Source organism: Spea bombifrons, chromosome 10, assembly GCF_027358695.1.
Source record: "Spea bombifrons isolate aSpeBom1 chromosome 10, aSpeBom1.2.pri, whole genome shotgun sequence".
NCBI lineage: Eukaryota > Metazoa > Chordata > Amphibia > Anura > Pelobatidae > Spea > Spea bombifrons.
Window position 1 is genome coordinate 34,639,011 of NC_071096.1, and position 21,146 is coordinate 34,660,156.

General features: G+C 39.6%; 1 protein-coding gene across 2 annotated transcripts in view; it reads left to right on the forward strand.

Moving 5' to 3' along the window:
• The window catches only part of CDH13 (cadherin 13), a 160,158-nt gene that overhangs the window by 80,375 nt on the left and 58,637 nt on the right, over positions 1-21,146 (forward strand). For both annotated transcript variants that reach the window (XM_053448414.1, XM_053448413.1), the window contains exons 5-6: positions 11,207-11,359; positions 20,974-21,118. In XM_053448414.1, coding sequence (XP_053304389.1) covers positions 11,207-11,359; positions 20,974-21,118 — 298 coding nt within the window. The remainder of the gene's footprint in view (positions 1-11,206; positions 11,360-20,973; positions 21,119-21,146) is intronic.

Here is a 21,146-nt window from a genome sequence, read left to right on the forward strand (position 1 = left end):
GTTTCCTGCAAAATATAATTAAGGTGGCTCTGTCAGATGAAAAAAATGGTTTATCGTGCATCACTTATACACGCGTTGTATTTAAATGCGTTCGCACCCCTTTAAAAATTATATTTCATAAAATCCTCATTTTCAGAGACCGAAGAAATTCTTGTGTTGACAAAATAAGGCACAATATGGAAATGAGGTCATTTAGGAGGCGTTTCACCCCCCCCCCCACAAAACCTGCACCCTCCGTGTGCTTTCAGAAACCTCTATGGGAGAGAAATTAATTATGGCAGTGAATTCATTTTACTGCATATTCCGTCAGCACTTCTGTGCAGGTTGTGAAAGGGATAATATGACTAAAATGCAAACAAGTTGACGTTATGTAGAAAAGATTAAATCAGCTTTGCTTCTTTTGCTGTTCCTACAAAAAATATGAGAGCAACTTGATGGATTGCACCTTTGCTTCCCGCTCGAGCACTGGCTGTAGACAGTGATTCCGGATCCTGTGGTCGGTTTATGAGTCGAGCGGTGAAAATCATTCATACGATAGGTAGACATTAACCTGGCTTAGAACATTAAAGCACCGAACCGTGTCCCTGGCATTCCTTATTTGTAGAGTCCCGAGAAAGATGTATGAAGACACTATTGCTAGTCTTGTATTTGAGCCCTAAGACTTTTTGCCCCTGTGTTTGATGATACTGAACGTGAGTCTGTGGGTATTAATCACAACTATGTACACCATATAATGTTGGTGTAATTCTTCTACTCTAACTCGTTTTAGTTCAGCAACTTTATTTTTACTTAGAGTCTTCAACCAACATTCAACCTGCCATCTCTTTTCTTGTTTTAATGGAGAGGTCATGCCGTTTAACCTTCTGTAAAGCGATGCCCAGATTAATGTGTGTGAGAAGAATGCATGGCCCATGTATCCTCCAAATCACATTGGGTTTACTCATTTCATTTGTGTGCTCCTTCATTACGAGTAGCGAAGCCGGGAGTAACAAGTACATCTGTCTCCTGTGATGCTATTGCTGTCTCGGTTGTTTCTAATGCGGGGAGACTGCGTGTTTGCATGTAGATAGGATGCCTATCATCTGCTGCTTTAATGGTAAATAGCCATATGATGATGGTACTTATCCACTAAGGAATGTATCATACTGTTTGAGCTAGTCTTGGCTTCTCCACAGGCCATGGATTTCCATCGACAGGGCAAGAAAAAGACATTTGCCCCCTTTAGTAGGGTGAAAATAAACTGCTAGGGAACAGGTGCGCAACTATATAGAATTTATATAGAATTTTGGCTCAAAACTGTTTTAGGCCACCTTAATTCACTTGCAGATAATAAATTTAGTGTTTTGTGTCTTATTTTAGAGCTAATCCCATTGGTCTTCTAATATTGTTTATCTAAATTATTACTGCCCACATGCAATAACCACAGCCGCTGGTGTGAGAGAGAGCATTGAACCGATTCCCATTCGTTTCTAGCCCAGTGACCTGGGGATAAGGCCTTCTCGAGTACAGAGAGAAGTACCGCGCCGGTACACTGAGTGTGTTAACCCTGTAAGTGTGCGAAGGATACAACACAGTTAAACAACCCAAAATGATGTAAGCGTGAGTGCAGGTCAGCATTTAGTAGCATCGTGCTACGTGGGAAAAAGAGAAAACCACACTTGGCAAGAATGCTCTCTTCACGTTTCTCCGTGCGTCTCTGAAACATCAGAGGCAGGTGTCCCTGAGCATGCAGCCATTGGCCTCTACACTCTAAGAGTATTGTCGGAATCCTTAAACAGCCCACCTAACCAGAGTACCGGGGGACATGGACAGGCCTTCGGGGCTCTTAATGCACTCTCAGGGTGCATAGACTGAGCCTGACCTGCCTACGTTCTGTCTCCATTAGACTGCAGTCAGAAGCCTCTTAATCCTGTATTTCTACCCAAATCTTTGACCACGTATGCCAAGAAAAGCATCAGCCAGATTATTGAGACCCCAATACAGCTTTATCCCTAGAGTGAACATTAAATGAACAGATAACCCGTGTAAAGTCAGCTCTGATTGCTAGTTATTTTCAATCAGTTCTTTGAGCACCCAACATTACATTATGCAGCATATTTATTACCCAAATAGTGATTTGTCGAGACTCAACCGTAAACAACCTTTCTCTGTTACCTGAAACGCCAAACGGACCCGATAATGTTTTTTTTTTTCCAGCTAAATTTAGAGAAATTCCAGAGCAGAGTTTTAGGAATCGTGATCTTTTTTCCCATCAGGTGAAATAAGCGCTCACACTGAGATAACATGTTATAGTTTTTTCCCCATTTCTTCTTTGTGTGAAAAGAAAGTATTAGAAACGTCATCTTTTCTGTCAGTTCTTTTAACGTTTTCTCAGCAGTGGTCCCATCTTCAGTATGAAGCCATGGCGTCTGATCATTGTACTGCTCGCAGCTACCGACACGGGAAAAAGTGTTTGAAGACCACATCAGTTTATTGGAATTGTAGACAAAGCCTGAAAAGTAGTCTTGAACTGTCAATGACTGTAGAAAGTTTCAAGTGGAAAGTTCCAATGTTTAGAGAGTTTTAACTGTCGTTTATCCTAACGCTGCTCTTTGAAAATCACCTTTCAGTCTAGTCCCCTAATTTTTTGATGCATGTTGGAGTCTGTTTTGTGTGGACCCCAATGCACTTTACTGAATTCGGATCGTAACATGCATTGTTTAATTATTGAAATAAGAACATGAAACGTTTGTCTCTTAAGTTCAGGAAGCATTACTATGCAAGCATTCCGCACATGCTCAGTAGCACTCCCACTGACACCGCTGAAGCAGCAGCCAATCACATCTATGCTATGAAAACATCCATGTTCAGACAGCATACATGTGATTGGCTTCTGCTGTTCACATTGACTAGAATGGGAGTCCTACTGAGCATACCAAGGTATGCTCCCTGCTCTCTGTAGAAGCACCTGGAGGAGGAACTACGTCAGACAGAGGATTTCTTTACTTAACAGAAAAGCAACCAGGGGTTGTCTAAACCACTTTTTTGATCAGATGCAAGATAACTAAATGCAGAATTCCACCTGACGCATCTTGTAATGTTTCTTCTCTCCAGTGCAGCGTTCCCATGTATTTAGTCCGAGCTGGTAATCATCATTATCATGTTTGTGTTATTCCAGAACTAATTCTCCTGCACACAATGGACGCATGTTAAAAATATAAAGGCAATCATTTCAATGAATAGCTGGGTTAGATCTACGATGATGGGAGGGGTACAGCGTTAAAAGTACACTGACCGCCTGTATAACTTATCACGCACAGTGTAAGCGAAGGGCATTGCTTGCTTAAAACATGTTCTATATTTTGGAGTTTATGTCAGCTGATTGTCTTGTCTTAGAAAGAAAAACGCTTTGACCGACCGTGGTAGAGTGTTGTGATTTTTAAAAGTTACTTTAAATAACATATGTACATCACACAGATGGCAACCATAAGTGCTCTGATCTGACTAGATCTAACCCTGCTGGTAGGACACTTACGCAGGATAAGTGATGTCTGATTTAAGAGGATGTTTGTAACGTCAGAGTACATGTTTTGCTTCCATTAAGACAATAATAGAAATAAAGAACTTCATCTCTTCGGAACCCGCTTCTTTTTGGTTCCGGACTGTTGTCCCAGACATTGAAATGTAATTAATTGCACGGTCCGGCACATGGTGGGTTAACTGTTAGGAAGTCGGGCCAATAGAGGATGCAGGTCATTAACTGGGAGACAGAATGTTGTTTGTCGGTACGGGAATTAAGTGACCAAAAGAAAAATAATGAGAGGTGTAACAGCTGTTTGATTGTGATTTGATTGCGATCGTAGAGTATGTTTCCTGCATGCTAGAAGATCAATACCCTTAACGGAATTCTAGTGATTGTGGGACCCTGTGCACAAAGTTCAGTGAAAACATGGACAAAATGACCAGTAATTGGTAGAGCCATCGCGGCTGGTACGATCATCACCCTCTTCACATTGCCAATTTCAGAGAGGCAGTCGGTAAACTTGAGGCAGACTCTCAAGATGAAGATTATTCTAGGGACTTTTCTGTTGCTTGTCAGAGCTGTAATGTAGAGCGGAATGCTTCAGGGGTTGATGTTGTTTGTATGAAATAATTTTATCTTCTCTTCAGGTTTAGCTTAAATGAACTTGGATTGGTGAGTGTGATACAACCCTGGATGTCTTTTCTTTGGGGTATGAGAGGTTCTTGGGGCAGGATTACAGACTGTGAAGCATGGGGAGATCTTCTAGTCCTTGATATATTGAACCTGCATTATGGTTCACTGCTGGTAAAAGGACCTTATGCTTTAGGGGTCTCGTAAGGTATTACGATTCATGTATTCCGTGATTCATGAGGTCACAATGACAATCTATACTTTTGTTGTTCCTTGAAATAGTTTTAGAGAAGATCAGATCAGTCCTTTCATTTTATGTCTTCTCAGGGGCAATTAGTTAAACCCCAGGATGCTTTTTTATTAGTCAGACAATCTGACAATCTTGTGGAGAAGGCTTCACGTGCTGGAGACCATGCGAAGCAGGGCTCTGAAGAGGCAGTAGTACAGGGAGAGCTGTCCGTATGTAACCAGGGACAATGACGGGGTCTAACATATTCCAGGTGTCCATAACATTCAAACAGCCTTTTGATAGTTATAATACACAATTCAGTAGAGCGTTACACAAAATGAAATGGTTTGCTTTTTTTTGGACTGCCGGAGGGAATTTGCAGGATTAAGGAAATTTGTTTTAAAAAAGCTGAGGTTTCCAGCAGCACAAGAGTTAAGACGTTTCTGTAGTGCTGGGATAAATTCGATGTGCTTAAGGCTCTTCTTTTACATGTAAATATGAAGCAGTTTGTGCTGCCTGACAAACACTGGCGGTTATACTATGAGCTGGGTAGGAATTATCAATCATTGTACTCAGGTAAATCAGGGTGGCTGAATGATTGAGGGGTTCTTTTTCCTCTTGAGCCAGAAGCCATTGTTCATGCAGAATATTCAGGACCCTCCTATGTATCACAGAACTCTGTAAATTCTGGCAAATACCCTTGAAAACTTCCATTGACAACCTGCACCAGGAATAAGGAATCATATATACTTGTCGGTGTGAAAAAAACAGTGATATATTTCAGTGTCCTGTCAAGGCACCGCATGGACGGTGAACCTTAACTGAGAAACAGGACCACTGAAATAGCTGGGCTTCCCAATCAATGAATGGGGTGGCTCTCCATGGGGTGGCTTTCCATGGGGTGCATTGACATGGCAGGTCAGCTTATGTACTTTGGCCGAATAAACAGTACTAAAGCCTCATGTTGGTAGTTTGCCCATATTAAATATGCCTACATGTCATGTTTTTATTACCACCCAGTAAATTGGTATTCATGGCAGTTGTAATGTGTCCCAGTTTTGAACATTACAGTATTAGTTTCAATGACACCGCTTTATTTACACTAAAATATTCACAGTCTCTGCGCATGGAGGTAATTGTAAGGGAAGTACATATAGATCATAAGCTGACCTTGTGGGACTGGAACGTATGAAACAAATATCACACTTTTATAGAAACCAAGTGCCGTGGCTTTGTGCTATTTCTTAGTTTGACCCGTGTCAGGTCATTCTGAAAACATGTATTTCGGATATAGCATACAATTCTTCATATTAACTTAGCTCAATGACTGAAGACCCATTAATTACTGAAATAGAGGGGCAGATTGTCAAAGCGTGGGTCATGTGACACGGCAGTATCTTGTCACAATCTTTGGAGAGGGAGACCTGTAACCTCCTGATTAATTTCCCCGCTGTTAAGCATTCTTATCTCTGTGCTGTGACCTTCCATACGCTGCACACAAGACCAGGGTTTCTTTCCAAAGGGACTAGTGGCTGTGCAAAATCTATAATTAAATCTTTGGAATATATACTTAATTTGGGTGTAAAGCGGATTATGGAAATACACAATGGGGTTCCGGGCGTTCGAGTGTTGTATTGTACTTAACCCTGTGTGCACTGTGACACCTGCTCTAGTAACAGCTGTCTACAGCAGCCGCCACCAATTCTTTAAACGTACAGAAGATGGAAGTAAAAATATAAAAATGTTACAAAATCTCTATAGTAACTACATGAAACTATGTATTAGGTTATAATGGATGTCATCCAAGTCGGCCCAAGGTGAAAGTCGAGCTTCTGTCCAGAGATAGTTTTTTGGAATAAGGGAATCATTTATCTTAGCTGCACAGATATCCCACCATCTGTAGTTGTCAGACTTCCCTCTGTTTGCATGGGCTGAGATTGGAAAACCATTACTCTTCCAAGATGGCTATCCACCAGGTGATCAGAGAATGCCCAATAACCGCCCATGGCAAAAATATAACATTCAAAAAGATGATCCAAACTAAAGAAGAGCCCAAAATAATACATGAATACTGGCGATATCCGAGGAGTTCATAGAAAGACCTAGGGTTTGGGTTACATGTTACATGTTACATGTTACTTGGATGCTTGATTGCAATGCTAAATGTATGAAAGGAGTCAGAATAGTTTAACTTTGCTTGGTTTAAACAACTAATAAACCGAGGGCTTCAGCTACTCTATCCATCACTCCTCTGTGCTTCAAAAGTTTCTATAAAGTAAAATAAATTAGAAAAAATGATCTAATCCATGAAATAACCCTTAATTTCCAAAAAGTTGCCTTTTCTAATATTTTTGCAGACCCTGGAAGCATCAAAGTTTTCTGTTAAATCTCTTTTTCCGCGGTCTCCTCTAATCCCCTACAAAGAAGGTTATGCTTCTTGTTGATAAATAGTTTCAATTAATATTTATGATGTCTGTTTACACATTATGAATGCTCTCTCTGCTATTTACTTTTCAAACGCTGGCGGTTATTCTCCAACTCACCGGAACGTCATTCAAAGGAGAGAAGAGGAATTGCACCGGCTGAATCATCTGCGTGACCTTCAAGGCCAAGGGCATCGTGGCTTTTTTTTTGGGGCGGTATTGTAGAGAAAGATTCAGGGTGTAGAATGACATCGCGTATAGCTGTGAAGTGTATTGGAATTCAGTTTTAAAAAAGAAATATTACGTTTGGTTACAGTAAAGAGAGTTCGTAAGGGATTGCAGCACATTTTATCTATTTTTTAAAGGAAATTGGCGATCAGGTATGTAAACCTCTTTCTTTGGAGGCATCTTGTTTTAATATATTTTTTTGCTGGAATAATGATTTATTGATCGGGAGACCATTCACATCAAATTCTGGGACCATTGTGAAAAACCTCTATTGATAAACTACTTTGGGTCTTTTCATGCTTACCTTCATACAATTCCAATAGCAATCCATACAATCACTCTTTATGGTAATGAGCTGCTACCCCTAAAATGAATAGCAATAAGAAAAATCTAATTAAGCCCCCAGTGGAAGTGAAAGCTAACGTGAGGCGGCTTGAATTTCAGTTCCTTGGGGAACTTGAAAAGGGTAAATTTGTAGCAGTTGGGATTTTTACCGTAATGGGTAGTTTGCAAGCACTCCTAATTTATTTCCCAATGGATAGATATCGCCAGCGCAAGAACCTCAATTATTCAGACAAGCAATCTGCTGCAAAATCTAATGATTACATAGGAATTAAAAGTGACGACGTGGGCTGGGAGCGAGTCATGGGGAAAGTAAAATGCCGAATTCAGAGCCAAAGTGGATTCGGTGTCACAGAGCTAAAAACCGAAGACATATTTAATGCAGAAGAGCAATTGTAACAATTTATCAGTGAGATCAACATTAAAAAAATAGGGAGCCAAAGCTTCGGTGGTTAATAAAATAACTTAATGATATAAAGTAAGACTGTATTAAGAGAAGAGTGATAATACAAAATATCAGGTCTCTCTTGTAACTTGGCAGTTGAACTCATTTTATTCTCTCCTCTAACACACAGAAATGTGTTTACGTTTCTATAGCAACAACCTATCAATACTTGCTTTTAGGTCACAATTAAAAGTTCCTACCAAAAAAAAGAAAAATTGAATGATGCGAAATGTTACTGGATTTAAATAGTATTTAGTATTTAGGTGAATGGCTGGGTTCAGCAACACCGGGAATAATGTTTCTAGTGCTGGATTTAGTTACCATTAAACCCTGTTTTCTTATATAAAATTATCATATATATATATATATATAAATATAAATATGACTTTTCCATTTCCACCAGCTAATGAGTGGATTCACAAAGCCTTCATACCCGCTTCTGGAATTTGGTTTAATGGCCTTTCATGAAATGCGTTTTGTTGGCTTTTGACGTGGTGTTTATAAATCCAGCCATCATTCTTGCACTCTCACTTTACAGAGAATGCCATCACACCTTTTTCTAACTTTCCTACTTCCATTCAATTTCTCAGCAGTTGCTTTCCCCGTGGAAAGCTTTTTATTTTCCTATCCAGGCTGGCTAATACATAGATTAAACAAATGAAAACATAACCCGCTTTAAAGGATTTGTTGTGTTCGTGCGTTAGAATTATATAGAAAACCTTCACACTTTACATCCTTAAACCATCTGTTGTGGAAAATGCTGTTACTATACATATTTAATATGACTCGGAAACTGAGAACTTTTTTTTTTTTTTTTTAAAGTGTAAATCATAAACCCGCTCAAACGTGCCAGGGCAAAAGAGAGCACCGCTAATAGACGCAGAGTCAGCTGGATTTGCTTCTTTTGATTTTGCGACTCACAAAATCAAATCTGTAACTGTTTGAAAATTTAAAAAAAAAACAAAAAAACTTTAGTAGTTTTATTGACCTGATGAAGAGGTCTAGTGTTACAATAAAACGCATCACGTTTATTTAATTATAAAGTAACAACAAATATTCCTTAACTTGGTCCGTAGCTGACACACTGAAAATCAGCACAAGAAATTAAAGGTAATGGGACCCTGCGTCTTTGCATATGGGAGATTTTGGAAAGAATTCTTTTGTGACTCTGTTACTCTGAGAAAAGAGAGAAGATATCCCACCGTCTTATCTATGCTAGTAAGCATTACCCTGTTAAACACCTCGGTAATCTAGGTATTGGTCTTTTGACTTTTCTGAAAAAGTCTTTCTTTTGAGCATCTATGTTGCCAATTTGTCACTTTTTTCCTACAGTCCATAAAAGAATCCAGTAACCGTTCACATGCATTGGCCTTCTCTTCTAACAAAACACCCCACACCACTGTCTTTGGGGGTCTCTGTATTATAAAAACAAGAATCATACATTAATATAAACCATGTTGCTCTGAATACGACTGAATTTTTCATATTTATGGATCCCCCGAGAATTACAACGTTACCAGATGCACCAAAGAGCATAGTCTGTATTTGGGTCGGTACCGTGTATATTCACAGATATTTCGGGTTGTTTTGCCATTTGGGAAGTATGATATTTGGACCTCTGCCACATCCCTTACTGTATTGGTCCCGATAACCCGAAATGTATCTCTTTAGCTTTGTTCTGTGGCATATTGACTGATTAAATGCATGGTTTCATGATTAAGTGCGTTGGTAGAACAATTCCTTTCATGGCCTGCAGAGTTTATTGCCTCATTGCTCTTGAGAGATGGATACTACCTTTTATGCTTAAAATATTTATGAAGTGCAAAGATAAAAGGAGCCCTAAAGAAAATACAACTTGCTGTGTAAAATGATGACAATTTTCTAGCCATTAAACATAAGATAAATGGCAGGGTGGAGATCTGAAGGCATGCTTTATGTAATATCCAGTGAGAGATTACAATATTTCATTGCGATCTGCAAATTGCTCGCTAGCCGGCTCTCGGAGATACTTTACATTTGTTCCAGGTTTCCAGATTACATTGGGATGCAGTATAATTCTTCTCTGAATCTATAACCAGCTTCTGGTATACCCTTCCGGTTTCCCCATTAATACAGTGTTCACGGGAAGGTGTTCTGCTTGTGTGTCCTCCTAATGCCACCGTGGCGCTTCGCTGTAATGGGCAGATTAACAAAAAACCACTGATTTTGGGGCCTCAGACTCCACAGCGCCCAAGATTATAGAATTCATTATTCCTGCACAGGTGTAACGAGCCAAAACAGTTTACTAGAACTTGATGCTAACTCATCGATGGATGCCATTCCCCTCCATCCACCGATTATATATAATAGATTATATTCTAAAATAGATTTATTATTTGATAATCTATATTATATATAGATTTATAGACACAAACAGCGTGTAGCGTTCTAATTTCTGCATTTAGTTTGTAATATTCTCCTGCTCTATGCATTCGTTAACTTGGCAAGAACGGCGCTTTGTTGGGATCGCTCAACAAAAAAACTTTTTGTCGCAGAGATAATGCCACAAACCTCATTGCGTTCTCCTGTAGCAACCGATATGCTTAAGTTTGTTATGAGGACAGGATATTTTATACATTGTCAGGCTGTTTAAATTGTATGTATTTCTCGCCCCTCATATGGAAATGAGAGTCAGTTATTAATAAGTACTGGACTTAGCTGTGTTTAGAAACTGTAGCAACATTAGCCTCATGTAAACACCGAAGACTCTATGCAGGAGGAATGAACGGCTCGACAGGAGCTACGGCCGTCTCTGAATATATAATGCCGCCCTCTGTATCTAAATATAAGCAGCTGAGAATCCCAATAATCACAGAAACGTTTGGCAGAATTCCTGTTTCAGGCTTTACTGGGGACCGGGTCTCCATAGCGTTTACGTCTCCCTAGGAAGCGTCTACTGAGTGTTCCCGTAAAAAGTTGATAGAGATCAAGCAGAATGTCATATGATCTCTATATCACCATGCAGCTGGGAAAAGGTAGTTTATATCGGTGATAATTATGTACTACCAAACACGTATAGCCTGTGAGTGCTGTAGAATTATACAACATTCTGCACATAGCCAGCTGAAATAACACCTTGTATATGGCCCACCAATGGTCTTTTAAATGGAAATCGTAGATAGCCACTTCCTATTGGACTATAAATCCTACCAACATTTATCCAGAAAGTATCATGTTAGTCTGTTGAAGTGAAGGTTTACTTGTCCAGTATCCAAACGTATGGCAGATGCTGATTGAGGCTTATCTGAAATGAATGAAGCCTTATTGTCCGTAAATATCTTCACCGTTCTCTGCACTGCGTGTATTTCTGTAAAGTTATATATCGTGTGTTTATGACCCAGCCTGACCCGTAAGCACTTCTTTTTCAGGTCGTTGTTAGTGAACTTCTCCCTGGCTCCAAATTCCGAATGTCTGGAAAGGGGGCTGACCAAGAACCCAAAGCGACCTTCCGAATAAATGAAAACACGGGAGAAGTGCAAGTAACAAGAACCCTTGACAGAGAGGAGATTCCATTTTACCATGTAAGTGTACAAAGGCACGCACGGCTTTATGTTTCTGCATTTTATAGGGGTCAAGCTTCAGCCTTAAGGATGTAGGAATGACCTATCTGTATAGCCATACCTTTGAACTTTTAAGGTTTGCCCCTGAGTCTCAGGGTTTTGCCCCAATCTCAGGGTAAAGGGGCAGATTCTCAGGGTCACATAGTCTGCAGCAGACTGTTCTTCCCTGCTGTGATCATATATAAGACTACAAATTGGTGCTTTTAATGACAATATGTTATGGTTGATATCCCTTCTTAAATGCAGTTGAATATTTAAATAATGACAAGTCCTTTGTATCAGTCTTTTGAATATGAGCAATAGGTAAAGATGGAAGCCATGACATTTTTTGAAACTTTGGTTAAGTTCTCTGAAATTGTTAAGACCCCAGTCGGGGGGGGGGGCTGGGTGATGCATGAGACCATCAAAGTGAGAACATTTCCTGCGTTATGTAATCGGGGATCTGTGTTCCTCGGTAGGTTCATGGTGAACCATTTCAGAATTTAGACTTATTGATGATTCCATAGAGTTGGCGTTGCCCCTCGATAATAAATCTCCATGAGAGGTTTGCCACGGTCACTGCCCATTACTACTTATAACATGATGTCCTCTCTTTATTTGTGAGACTCGTAACTCCAGCATCAGAGACAGGTTTGTGATACTGAACTGCGTTCGCTGCCACGATGTGCAGCCTGGTTCCTGGCACAAAATGAGCCATTGGACTATAACTGCATAGCAAGAGGTCCATTTAGTGTTCTAGAGATGCATTCGATCACAGAAATGGGTCGTTTTAGACAAGACAGCGGGTTTATGGACATTAAAATATGAAACATCATTGGCTCATGCAGGTCCATTTTCTAGTGAAAGAATATAATTGAATACAACAAAATTCGTTTTGTTTTGGTTTTTTATTTTGCACTTTTTGCTTTAATGTACACAAATATTATATCTATCTCACTACTTGGTTATAAAACTTACGAGATAATTGTGGTACAGAGGTTACGTGACATACGCGCACACAAATTACAATGACAAGGTTTGGTTTATTGTCAGTCATTTCTTTCAATAGAGCTGGATATGAGTTGTCAAAAAGAAGCTTTTTTTTCTCAAATTCAATATTCAATTTACAGTAAGACAAAGTCAATGGGTAGAAGCCCCCCCCCACCCTATCAAGAGATCAGTGCAGTTCCCTGGAGGCTGTTCAATCAACTGCCATGCCTGGGGCAACAACGATAAGGATAATGATTGATTCAGAATACATATTACAAGCCAAGAAATACCGAAAGCAAAAACATAACAGAGGGTGTGAGGTCATCACCGTTACATCTTCAACAAGGGAGTTGTGAGCTGGAATCCAGTACCTTGATTAATGCCAAGTCCCAAATCAATATGTATTTTAATTCCCATATGTACTCTCTTCTCCAATTCTAAAAATAAGTCTAGAAATAACACATGCGTCTCTGGCCAGTCCCTGTCACGATTCCCGGCATCCAAACATTACCAACGAAAAGAAGCAGGCGAGTCCTTCTGTTGGGTCGGGATCTCTGCATTAGGAATCTCTGGGTATAATCAAGAAGACCCAATGGGTGTTACTGGGTGCTAAAATGTTCATTGGTTCAGCGGAAGCTTTTTGAGAGAGGTCTGATGTTGCTGACGGAGCCTTATGGGCCTTGTAGTCGCGTAGTACATTGGTCACATACTGGAAGTTCCTGGACTTGATGAAGATTAAAAGTACTTTTTATCATTAAAGATGGTTTCCCCCAATAACAAGGAGGGGCGAACGCGCCTGAGAGGGCACATTTATAACGCGTTACAGCCGTCTCATTTTAACTATAGCATTTATCACCATTCGCACTGAAATGATAAATATGCATGTCAAGCAAAATCTAGGCAGAGACAAAATGTACGTCCGTGATGGAGTATGACGGCAGAAACAGAATGATCCACCAGGCCATTTCCATTCATCTCTTCCCTCCGAGTTAGATGGCATTACTTTTTTGAATTTAATTACTGAGATAACATCAGGAGATTTTTAATCTCTGAGCTAGTTTGATGAGATACCACTTTTTTTTTTATCAAATGATGAAGAACACTTATTTATCACCCTGCGCTGCCAAAAAGGTAATCATAATTAATAATAATAATGGGAATGGCTCTAATGTGATTAATGACTCGGGGGAGAAAGAGAGGGGAAAGGGCAAAGATATTTTCTTCTGGAAATTCAGCGTAGTTCTAGATCAAGCAAACATCTGCTTTCATTTATCTACTGGTCATGTTTCATCTCCTCCTCCTGCGTGACGTTGGGATAGCACTGGGGAGATGACTTTTGTGTCTTCTAAGTACACCGTAGTTTTTGGCTTCCTAACACCTTTTAGAATTATAATAATTAGCGCTTAATAAAGCATGATTCCTTTGTAAATAGCAGCTCGGATCTCTCGCTGGAATACTTAGAATTTACAGAAATAACAATAATAACAGGAAAAAAAGTGTGGAAATCCTACGTTTTGCTAGCAGTGACATCACTACAGACTCTTACTGCCGCCGTATATAATGCAGTTGTTTGAATTATATGTCACAAGTAGCCTGATGTTGCATAGGAGAGCATTAAATGCCGTGAGTTTTAAATGTTTCGAGTAATTCGGTGACGCCATATAAATAATTGATGATCTGGGAATTTGATTCAGTTTGTTTTACTTAAAAGAAATTGTAGTCGCCGTCTGTATTTTTCGTTAAATGTGTTTAACGTTGTTGCATCCGTCCATCTAGATGTTAAAAATGTAAATAACTCGGGCTTATTAAAAACCATTGGGAATGAATCCTTCATGAAAATGAGCTGCCAGTCTGCAGCAGCGAGGTCTATTCTTCTTATTAGCTGAATAACCTCAGTAGAATAAACTGCATATTGTATAAAAATATACAATATCCATTTTAACCGCTCCCGGATGATTTTTAAGAAACAAGAAATCTGTTCTCAGAAAAAATGTAATATAAATGGAAGTTGTCAGAATATAACTCCGCTGAACCCGCTTCAGGATACAGACTTTAAAGCTCCTTATTCTCTGTAACGCTTTAAACCGGCTCCCGGTCATAAGGAGGTTGGGTAGGAATTGGAAACGTTAACAGGTTATTTAAGTGAAAAAATGGATACGTCCCACAAATGGCAAAGCTCGAGGCGAATGGAATCACCAGTGTCAGCCTCCGTGCTACTAAGCTTGTGGCTGAGACTGCCGTTTGCAGTAAAGCCTGTTGCGTGAGTGTGCGTGGGTTTATTTTAATTGCCTGGTTATAACGCCAGGTAGCCGTAGACTCTAGACTGTCGCTGCATTGTGCTGTTTTAGAGTCAGTTTGTATGGAGAACCATCGATGGCTACTCAGCTGGCTTCTAAAACGTCTATTTTGTGGGTGGAATGAATGATATGATACCATCACCAGTTATGTCACAACGTCCTGATGACCTCATGAAGCAGAGGCCTGGGGGTTGAGTATAAAAAGAGATTCTGGTGCAAAGTTTGGAAGAGCGTCTTATAATCGTATCAAACAATAGAATGACTCTGCCGGGTGAACCATTGCATTGGTCGAAGGAGAGGAGATCTGTATGCAGCGGGGCTTGGGATTAATCACTGCTCAGAAATAAACTATGAATGTAGAGTTTCTCGGCGCTTCAGAACCTGAACAAAAGTATAGATTTTCTCCGGAGCTGACCGCCCCAGAGCAGGGTAATTAGTGCAGCATTATAAAGTAAAGCTAAAGGTTATACAATAAATATGCTTTTCTTATATCCTTTGTGATAGATTCCCTTTAATTGTATACCAGTGATTTCCAACCTTTGGCTCAGAGTACAGAGCAGCAGGATGATCAGTCTAATCTGGGTTTATATTTTGTATTAATTCAGCGTTGTTTATGGAGGAGTATGCACTTCTTTGGGGCACAATTATTACACACCAGGGAGAAAATAGTTTTCCTAAACTGGAGAAAACACATTTAAGACACTAATCTGGGTTTGAATGTCCCCGTACTCCAAGCCTCCTAGTTCTGCCGGCACAAGTTTCTGATTAATTTGTTGCGACACGTTTCGAAATTATGCAAAGCCTTTTTTTCCGTCTTATTTTGATGGTTGCTATACCTGGTGATGCATTAATACCGAGCCTAATTAGTTCTGTGGAGCAGCTACTCCTGACCTTGGGCAAATAGGCATCTTTGGAGGAAAAAACTAATTTTGATGTAAATTGTGTTGAAAGAATCCTGTCTACAGTACTGTATAATGTAACACTGTACACATTGCCTAACTGAGATATTATTATATTATTATTATTATTATTATTATTATTCTTTTGTAACGAAGATGACCTCTTGCAGTGGGACACCCAAACACAAGTCAACTTGCTCCAGGCCGCTCTTGATTCATCTGAGTGTTTTAAACGAGCTATTCGCTGTTATTTGCAATGTGGGGTTATCTTTTTACCTTTTAGAATGAGAATGAAGAATCATTTATTAGGCAACTGTATCAACTGAGTGTTTTTGCAAATCACGGTGTAAATATGGAAATAAAACCAACCATATTTATTTGGCCAAACAATTTTGATGTGATTGTAAGAAAAACGGAGCAGCAATAATCAATTATCAATAGGCAATTTATACATTATTACCAAGGGATTTTTATTTATGAGACAGCATGGGCTGTGTATTCCTTCTGCCTTCCATATTGAATTATGTCAATCTCCTACAGCGGGCTATGTGCCAGTGCTGTAATTCTACGCTGGCTTAATCAATGTTGATGTTGATTGCATTGATTTCGAATCCTATAGAAGACGCATAATATTAATTGCTTCAGATAAACACTTCTTTCACCAGAAGCCACTGAAGTCGAATGTTCAGAGACAGGTTTCCGGATGTTGTGATGACCAAGTGATGACCAAGTCCACTACATACTATACAATGATCTCACCTCTCAAGCTCCGAATGCAGTAAACACTTTTCTTTTTGAATATTCCATTACTATGTGGCAATATAACAAACCTATCAAGTAAATAAAAATGTTTTTTTCTTTTCTTAAATTCCTCAATTAAGCTAGGTACTTGTGTTAATGGAGTGTCAACTGCAAATATACAACTATTTCACATGAAGCAGTGGCTGGTATTAACGTTGTATCTTTATAGATCTATAATATAATGTCTGTAAGGACTAAGGTTTTTAATTTTTATGTCTACCCATTAACTAACCGTTGGTTAGTATTCTGTATCATATTGCTCATGACTATTAAGAATTTCTGGGCTTCTGGGCGATTATTTCATTCTTCAGCCTGTGAGCAGAATGGTCTCTGAGCTATTGTTACATTTTTCTTTTTCCGAGACATTGGCTCAGGGCGCATGGAACTTCTCTTTGATAAAATATTGATATCCCTATCTTCTTACAGTCCTCAAAATGCAAAGCATTTCCCACCAAAACCTACAAGAGAATATGATTTAATTTGAGTCTGATCCTGGTTTTCCTTCACAGCCGCACAGCATGCAAGTGTCTGGAGTAAGCGGGCGCGAGTTAGCAGTGTTACTAACACTAACCTGTTGCATTTGGCAGTAGAAGAAGGCAGACATTGCACCTTCTCGCTCAACTGATTGTGACATCCTGTGTGTTTTCTCAGTGAAAGATATTCAGTGCGAGGCATTGTGAAGACTTTGCATACAATATGCTTTTTCCATTATTTTCTCTTTTATGTTTGCCATTTTTCAATGAAAAAAATCAAAAGCTCCCCTTAGGGAGAACGATAGTCCCGGTGCCTTTATCACATCACTGAACTGGTAGTAGTGGTAGCCGGTTACTTAGCACCAGAAGAACAAATCACTTTTGTTTTGCTAGTAATGGAGAATTAATTTATAAAGCAACACAAAGGGCGCATGGTGTAAGACTATGTCTTGAGTGTTATGCCTTGTGATCTCTGAAGGTTTTATTCACTTAAATGCGTGTGGTGATGATCTGGAAGATTTCAGATGTTTTTACTCCACATCATGGAGGCCCAGTCCCGATGACTCCCCGAGGACCAGGCTGGCCTGGCGTTTCTTACATTTTGGGCCATCTTGTTTCGCCTGGATTTTTTAGTGCAACATTTAGGGTCATAAAAGTATCTTGATGCAGCGTGGGATTTAGTAGATAAACCCCAAAATTTACAGCAATTTAAAGCAGTGATCAAAATGGACTCTAGTTAGGTGATGGTGGAGATGGTGTCCTTTGTCACAGGTGTATAATTAGAAGATTCTGATAATCATCATTGGACCTTCCTACACTTACTGTGCCGTGTAATCAGTGACCTGTAAATGTGTGTGGGGTGGCATGTCTCCCCAGCCAGCTTAAACGTTGGAAGGTGCGTTATATCACTGCTTCCTGGCTTTGCTTCCATTATTCTGAGATAAAGTAGCATTAATGAATGACGCCACCACAGGTGAAGGCAGCACAAGGATCTCGATGTGAAGGGTGGATGTGAGATAATCCGAGGGGGTTTCAGTGAGTTTCTTCCTGGTATCCTTTCCCACTAAATAATGAACTATGGAGACATGTTGAATTTGGATAATTACTATGTGACATCCCCATCCTGACCCAGGTGTTTTTTTTAAAGTATACTATCATTAATTTCAAAAGGTCCTTGTCACATTTTGCCCTCAAATTAATTCTTCAATCTCGGTTTATTTTTCTGCATTACTTAGCCAAGAATAACCTTAGAATGTGGGCGTCCTTATCCCCTGTTATGTTTTCCTGCTAAGAATCTATTCCATTTACCCCATGAAATCCAGGTGCCTGGCACGGTGGGCATGTCTCCAGGCTAAATTATTAACTATTGTTCTTTCTGCCTTTGACATCCGTAATTACGATTCTTTTACTCATATCAAGAAAATATGCTAATTTCTAATATGCGCAGACCCTGTCACTGGGCTTCCAGCATCCGAGAAACAACGTTACTGATGCTGTTTAAGGTCATAGATGACATCTAAGATTAATGTGCTTGTTAATTTACCCTTACTTTGGATAATGTTTACAGAATCGGCAAAATATTGGGGACAGATATGATTCCGGAACGGCATTTTGTACAAAAGTTGTAAAATCTTAGGAAAATGAAAAGCTGTCAAATAAATGGCAAGGAAAGGCAGCTACTAATTGCATCTTGACAAAGTAAATTAGTTTTCGTGGTTGTTGGATCCGAAACAGAACGGAGCTATTGCTGACTTATCTCTCGGCTTGCCAAGCACAGATTATCCTCCTGAATTTAGTATGAGGTTGCTAAATTTTGCCTTTCACCATTGATCTGCTATTAGCAGGTTCAAATAGTTTAATCAATGGGGTCGTAAAACCGTGCTTTAAAAAAATGAGCTGAAAACGTTCGCTGAGCATTTGACTGCCCTTTTTTTATTTTTGATCAGTTCGGTCAAAAGTATAAAACCATTTTCCATCTAAAACGCTAAAAATGATCAGATTTTTTAACCACTCGTTAAGTAGCTGAACATACAAAAGGAGTTTTTACAGACAATACGTGGGTACAGAGTTTTGACGCGTTGTCGATGACATCATATGGCTAAGGCTGATGTTCTTGTTTGTACTAGAATGTAGATGTGAAGTGTTTATTACTCGTGCCAGTCATCTCCCCATGTATGTTTGTTAAATCCATAGAATTATAGAACTGATAAAATGCACAATAGATTCCCCTTTAAGTGTTATTATTGAAACAGAATGGGATTTGTGTGATTGGAAGCGTACGCAGACAGTATGTATAATTAAACAATGCATCAACTTAACGGCATTTCCATGCACATGAAGAAATTATGTGTATGGTTTGAATTTAGTAAATTATCTCTTGAAGCGCTCATTTATTTGTGCAGCAACATTTACTTTGAAAGCATTAGAGTCTGATATAGATTTTTTAATATTGCATTCGATGTGATACTCTGAATTGCCGTTAATTCAAAATTCACTGATTTTCACAAATAATTCAGCTGCGATCCGTCCCGTTTTCTTCCCCCTTCTTGGTAATAATCCACTTTATTGCATTAGAAGAGAACAGACGCACTTAAAGAAAGAGTCAAGGGTTTCTATAAAATATGAGCTCATATTAAACCAGAGTTTTCCTCATTAAGTCATAGAGCCGAAGTGGAGGCTATTATGGAGACATTTTCATTAGAACAGAGGATGACTTCAGGATGTTTCCAGTATAATGACTGGGACCAAAGGTCCCTGGAGATCGTTATTTAAGAGATGTTTGCTCAGAAAGCCTGGACATCCACTTTACACCACACTTTATACAATATACACATCCCCGGGCAAAGGACTGAAGAGTAGCAGCACAATGCCTTTTGTATGAATGTGTTCCGTCATTCTGTGGAAGATTGCACTGAAACGGGTGCACAACATATTTGCTTGAGATTATTTACTTGAGATGCAAAATATGGCACTTGTTTAACCCCTTCAGTCCCCTATGGACACATCCCTGCCGCTGCACGGGAGATCACGCTGTCGTTTGACAGCCTGGACTCCCCACTGACAGCAGAAGCCGGCATTGCCAGCTTTCTGCTGCCCGATCTGATGTAACAGCTCCTGGCATGAAAGCCGGAAAGCTGTTACATTTTTAAAGCTGATGTCACCCAGAAGGTCATCGGAGGACAGGATCCTGCAGGGGGTATCCTGTCCTCCGATGAGGCTCAGACGCTGTGATCTCTGCGCAGGTCGGTGGGGACTTGTATAGAGATCACAGTGTGATCGTTGCAGGGGGATCGCGGGGAGAGTGAGAAACCATGTTGAAGGGGTTAAGATGGTAGGCTCAGTTAACTGAATTGCTTTGTTAACTTTGTCTGTATTGAAGTAATCCTGGGAAAGCAGGACTGTTTATTTTATTATACACGTAGGTGCTCTTTAAATTGCTGTTGGAATGGCGTTGAGTCTCTTCCGTGTTCCATCATGAGAATGCAGGCTGACCACAGTAGCTTACAGCAGATACAAAATGATTGTAGCTTTGCTTGGGTTAAGGGTCAGAAATGATTTATGCGCTGTTGGCAGTAGGTACGTGAAATGTCATGTTATTTTTCAATACAGCACGGCTGTTCTCATTTAAATAAATAACCTTAGAGTATTTTCAAAGCACAGTAATACAAGCCTGTAAGTAATGATACAAACTTGTTCGGCACACCTTGTACCAACACACATTTCTCCATCCGACTTTTCTCTCTCATTCCCAGAGGAGCGGCAATCTTTCGTCTTCTAGAAACAAAACATTATTTTTAGCTACTTTTTCCCTAATCAGCAGCTGTAGAGAAGTGTGTGATTTTGTGAAAGGCTATGGGGTTAGGTTAGCTGAAGAAGCTTTTTGAGTCTCATACTCAAACTCAAATTGTTCATACAGTGTGATATATGAAGGAACCAAAAAAGAGAGAGAGAACATGTATTATGATTTCACGTTGCCATATTAGAACGTTGATGTTTGCCAGACATATAATAATGAAAACACCGGTTAAAATCAGCTTGAATATTGGAGCTGATACTAAATCAGTAATGATAATTGTTATGAGACATTATGGCTTTGGAATGCGTTTAATGATATATATTTCTTTTGTCCCTTACAGCTTCAAGTGGAAGTTAACGATGAAAATGGAAAAACAGTTGAAGGACCTGTTGATTTAGAAATCGTGGTCATTGATCAAAATGACAATCGACCGATCTTCAGAGAAGGACCCTACGTTGGGCATGTTTTGGAAGGATCTCCCACAGGTTAGTCCCTTCAGAATGCGTTTGTAGA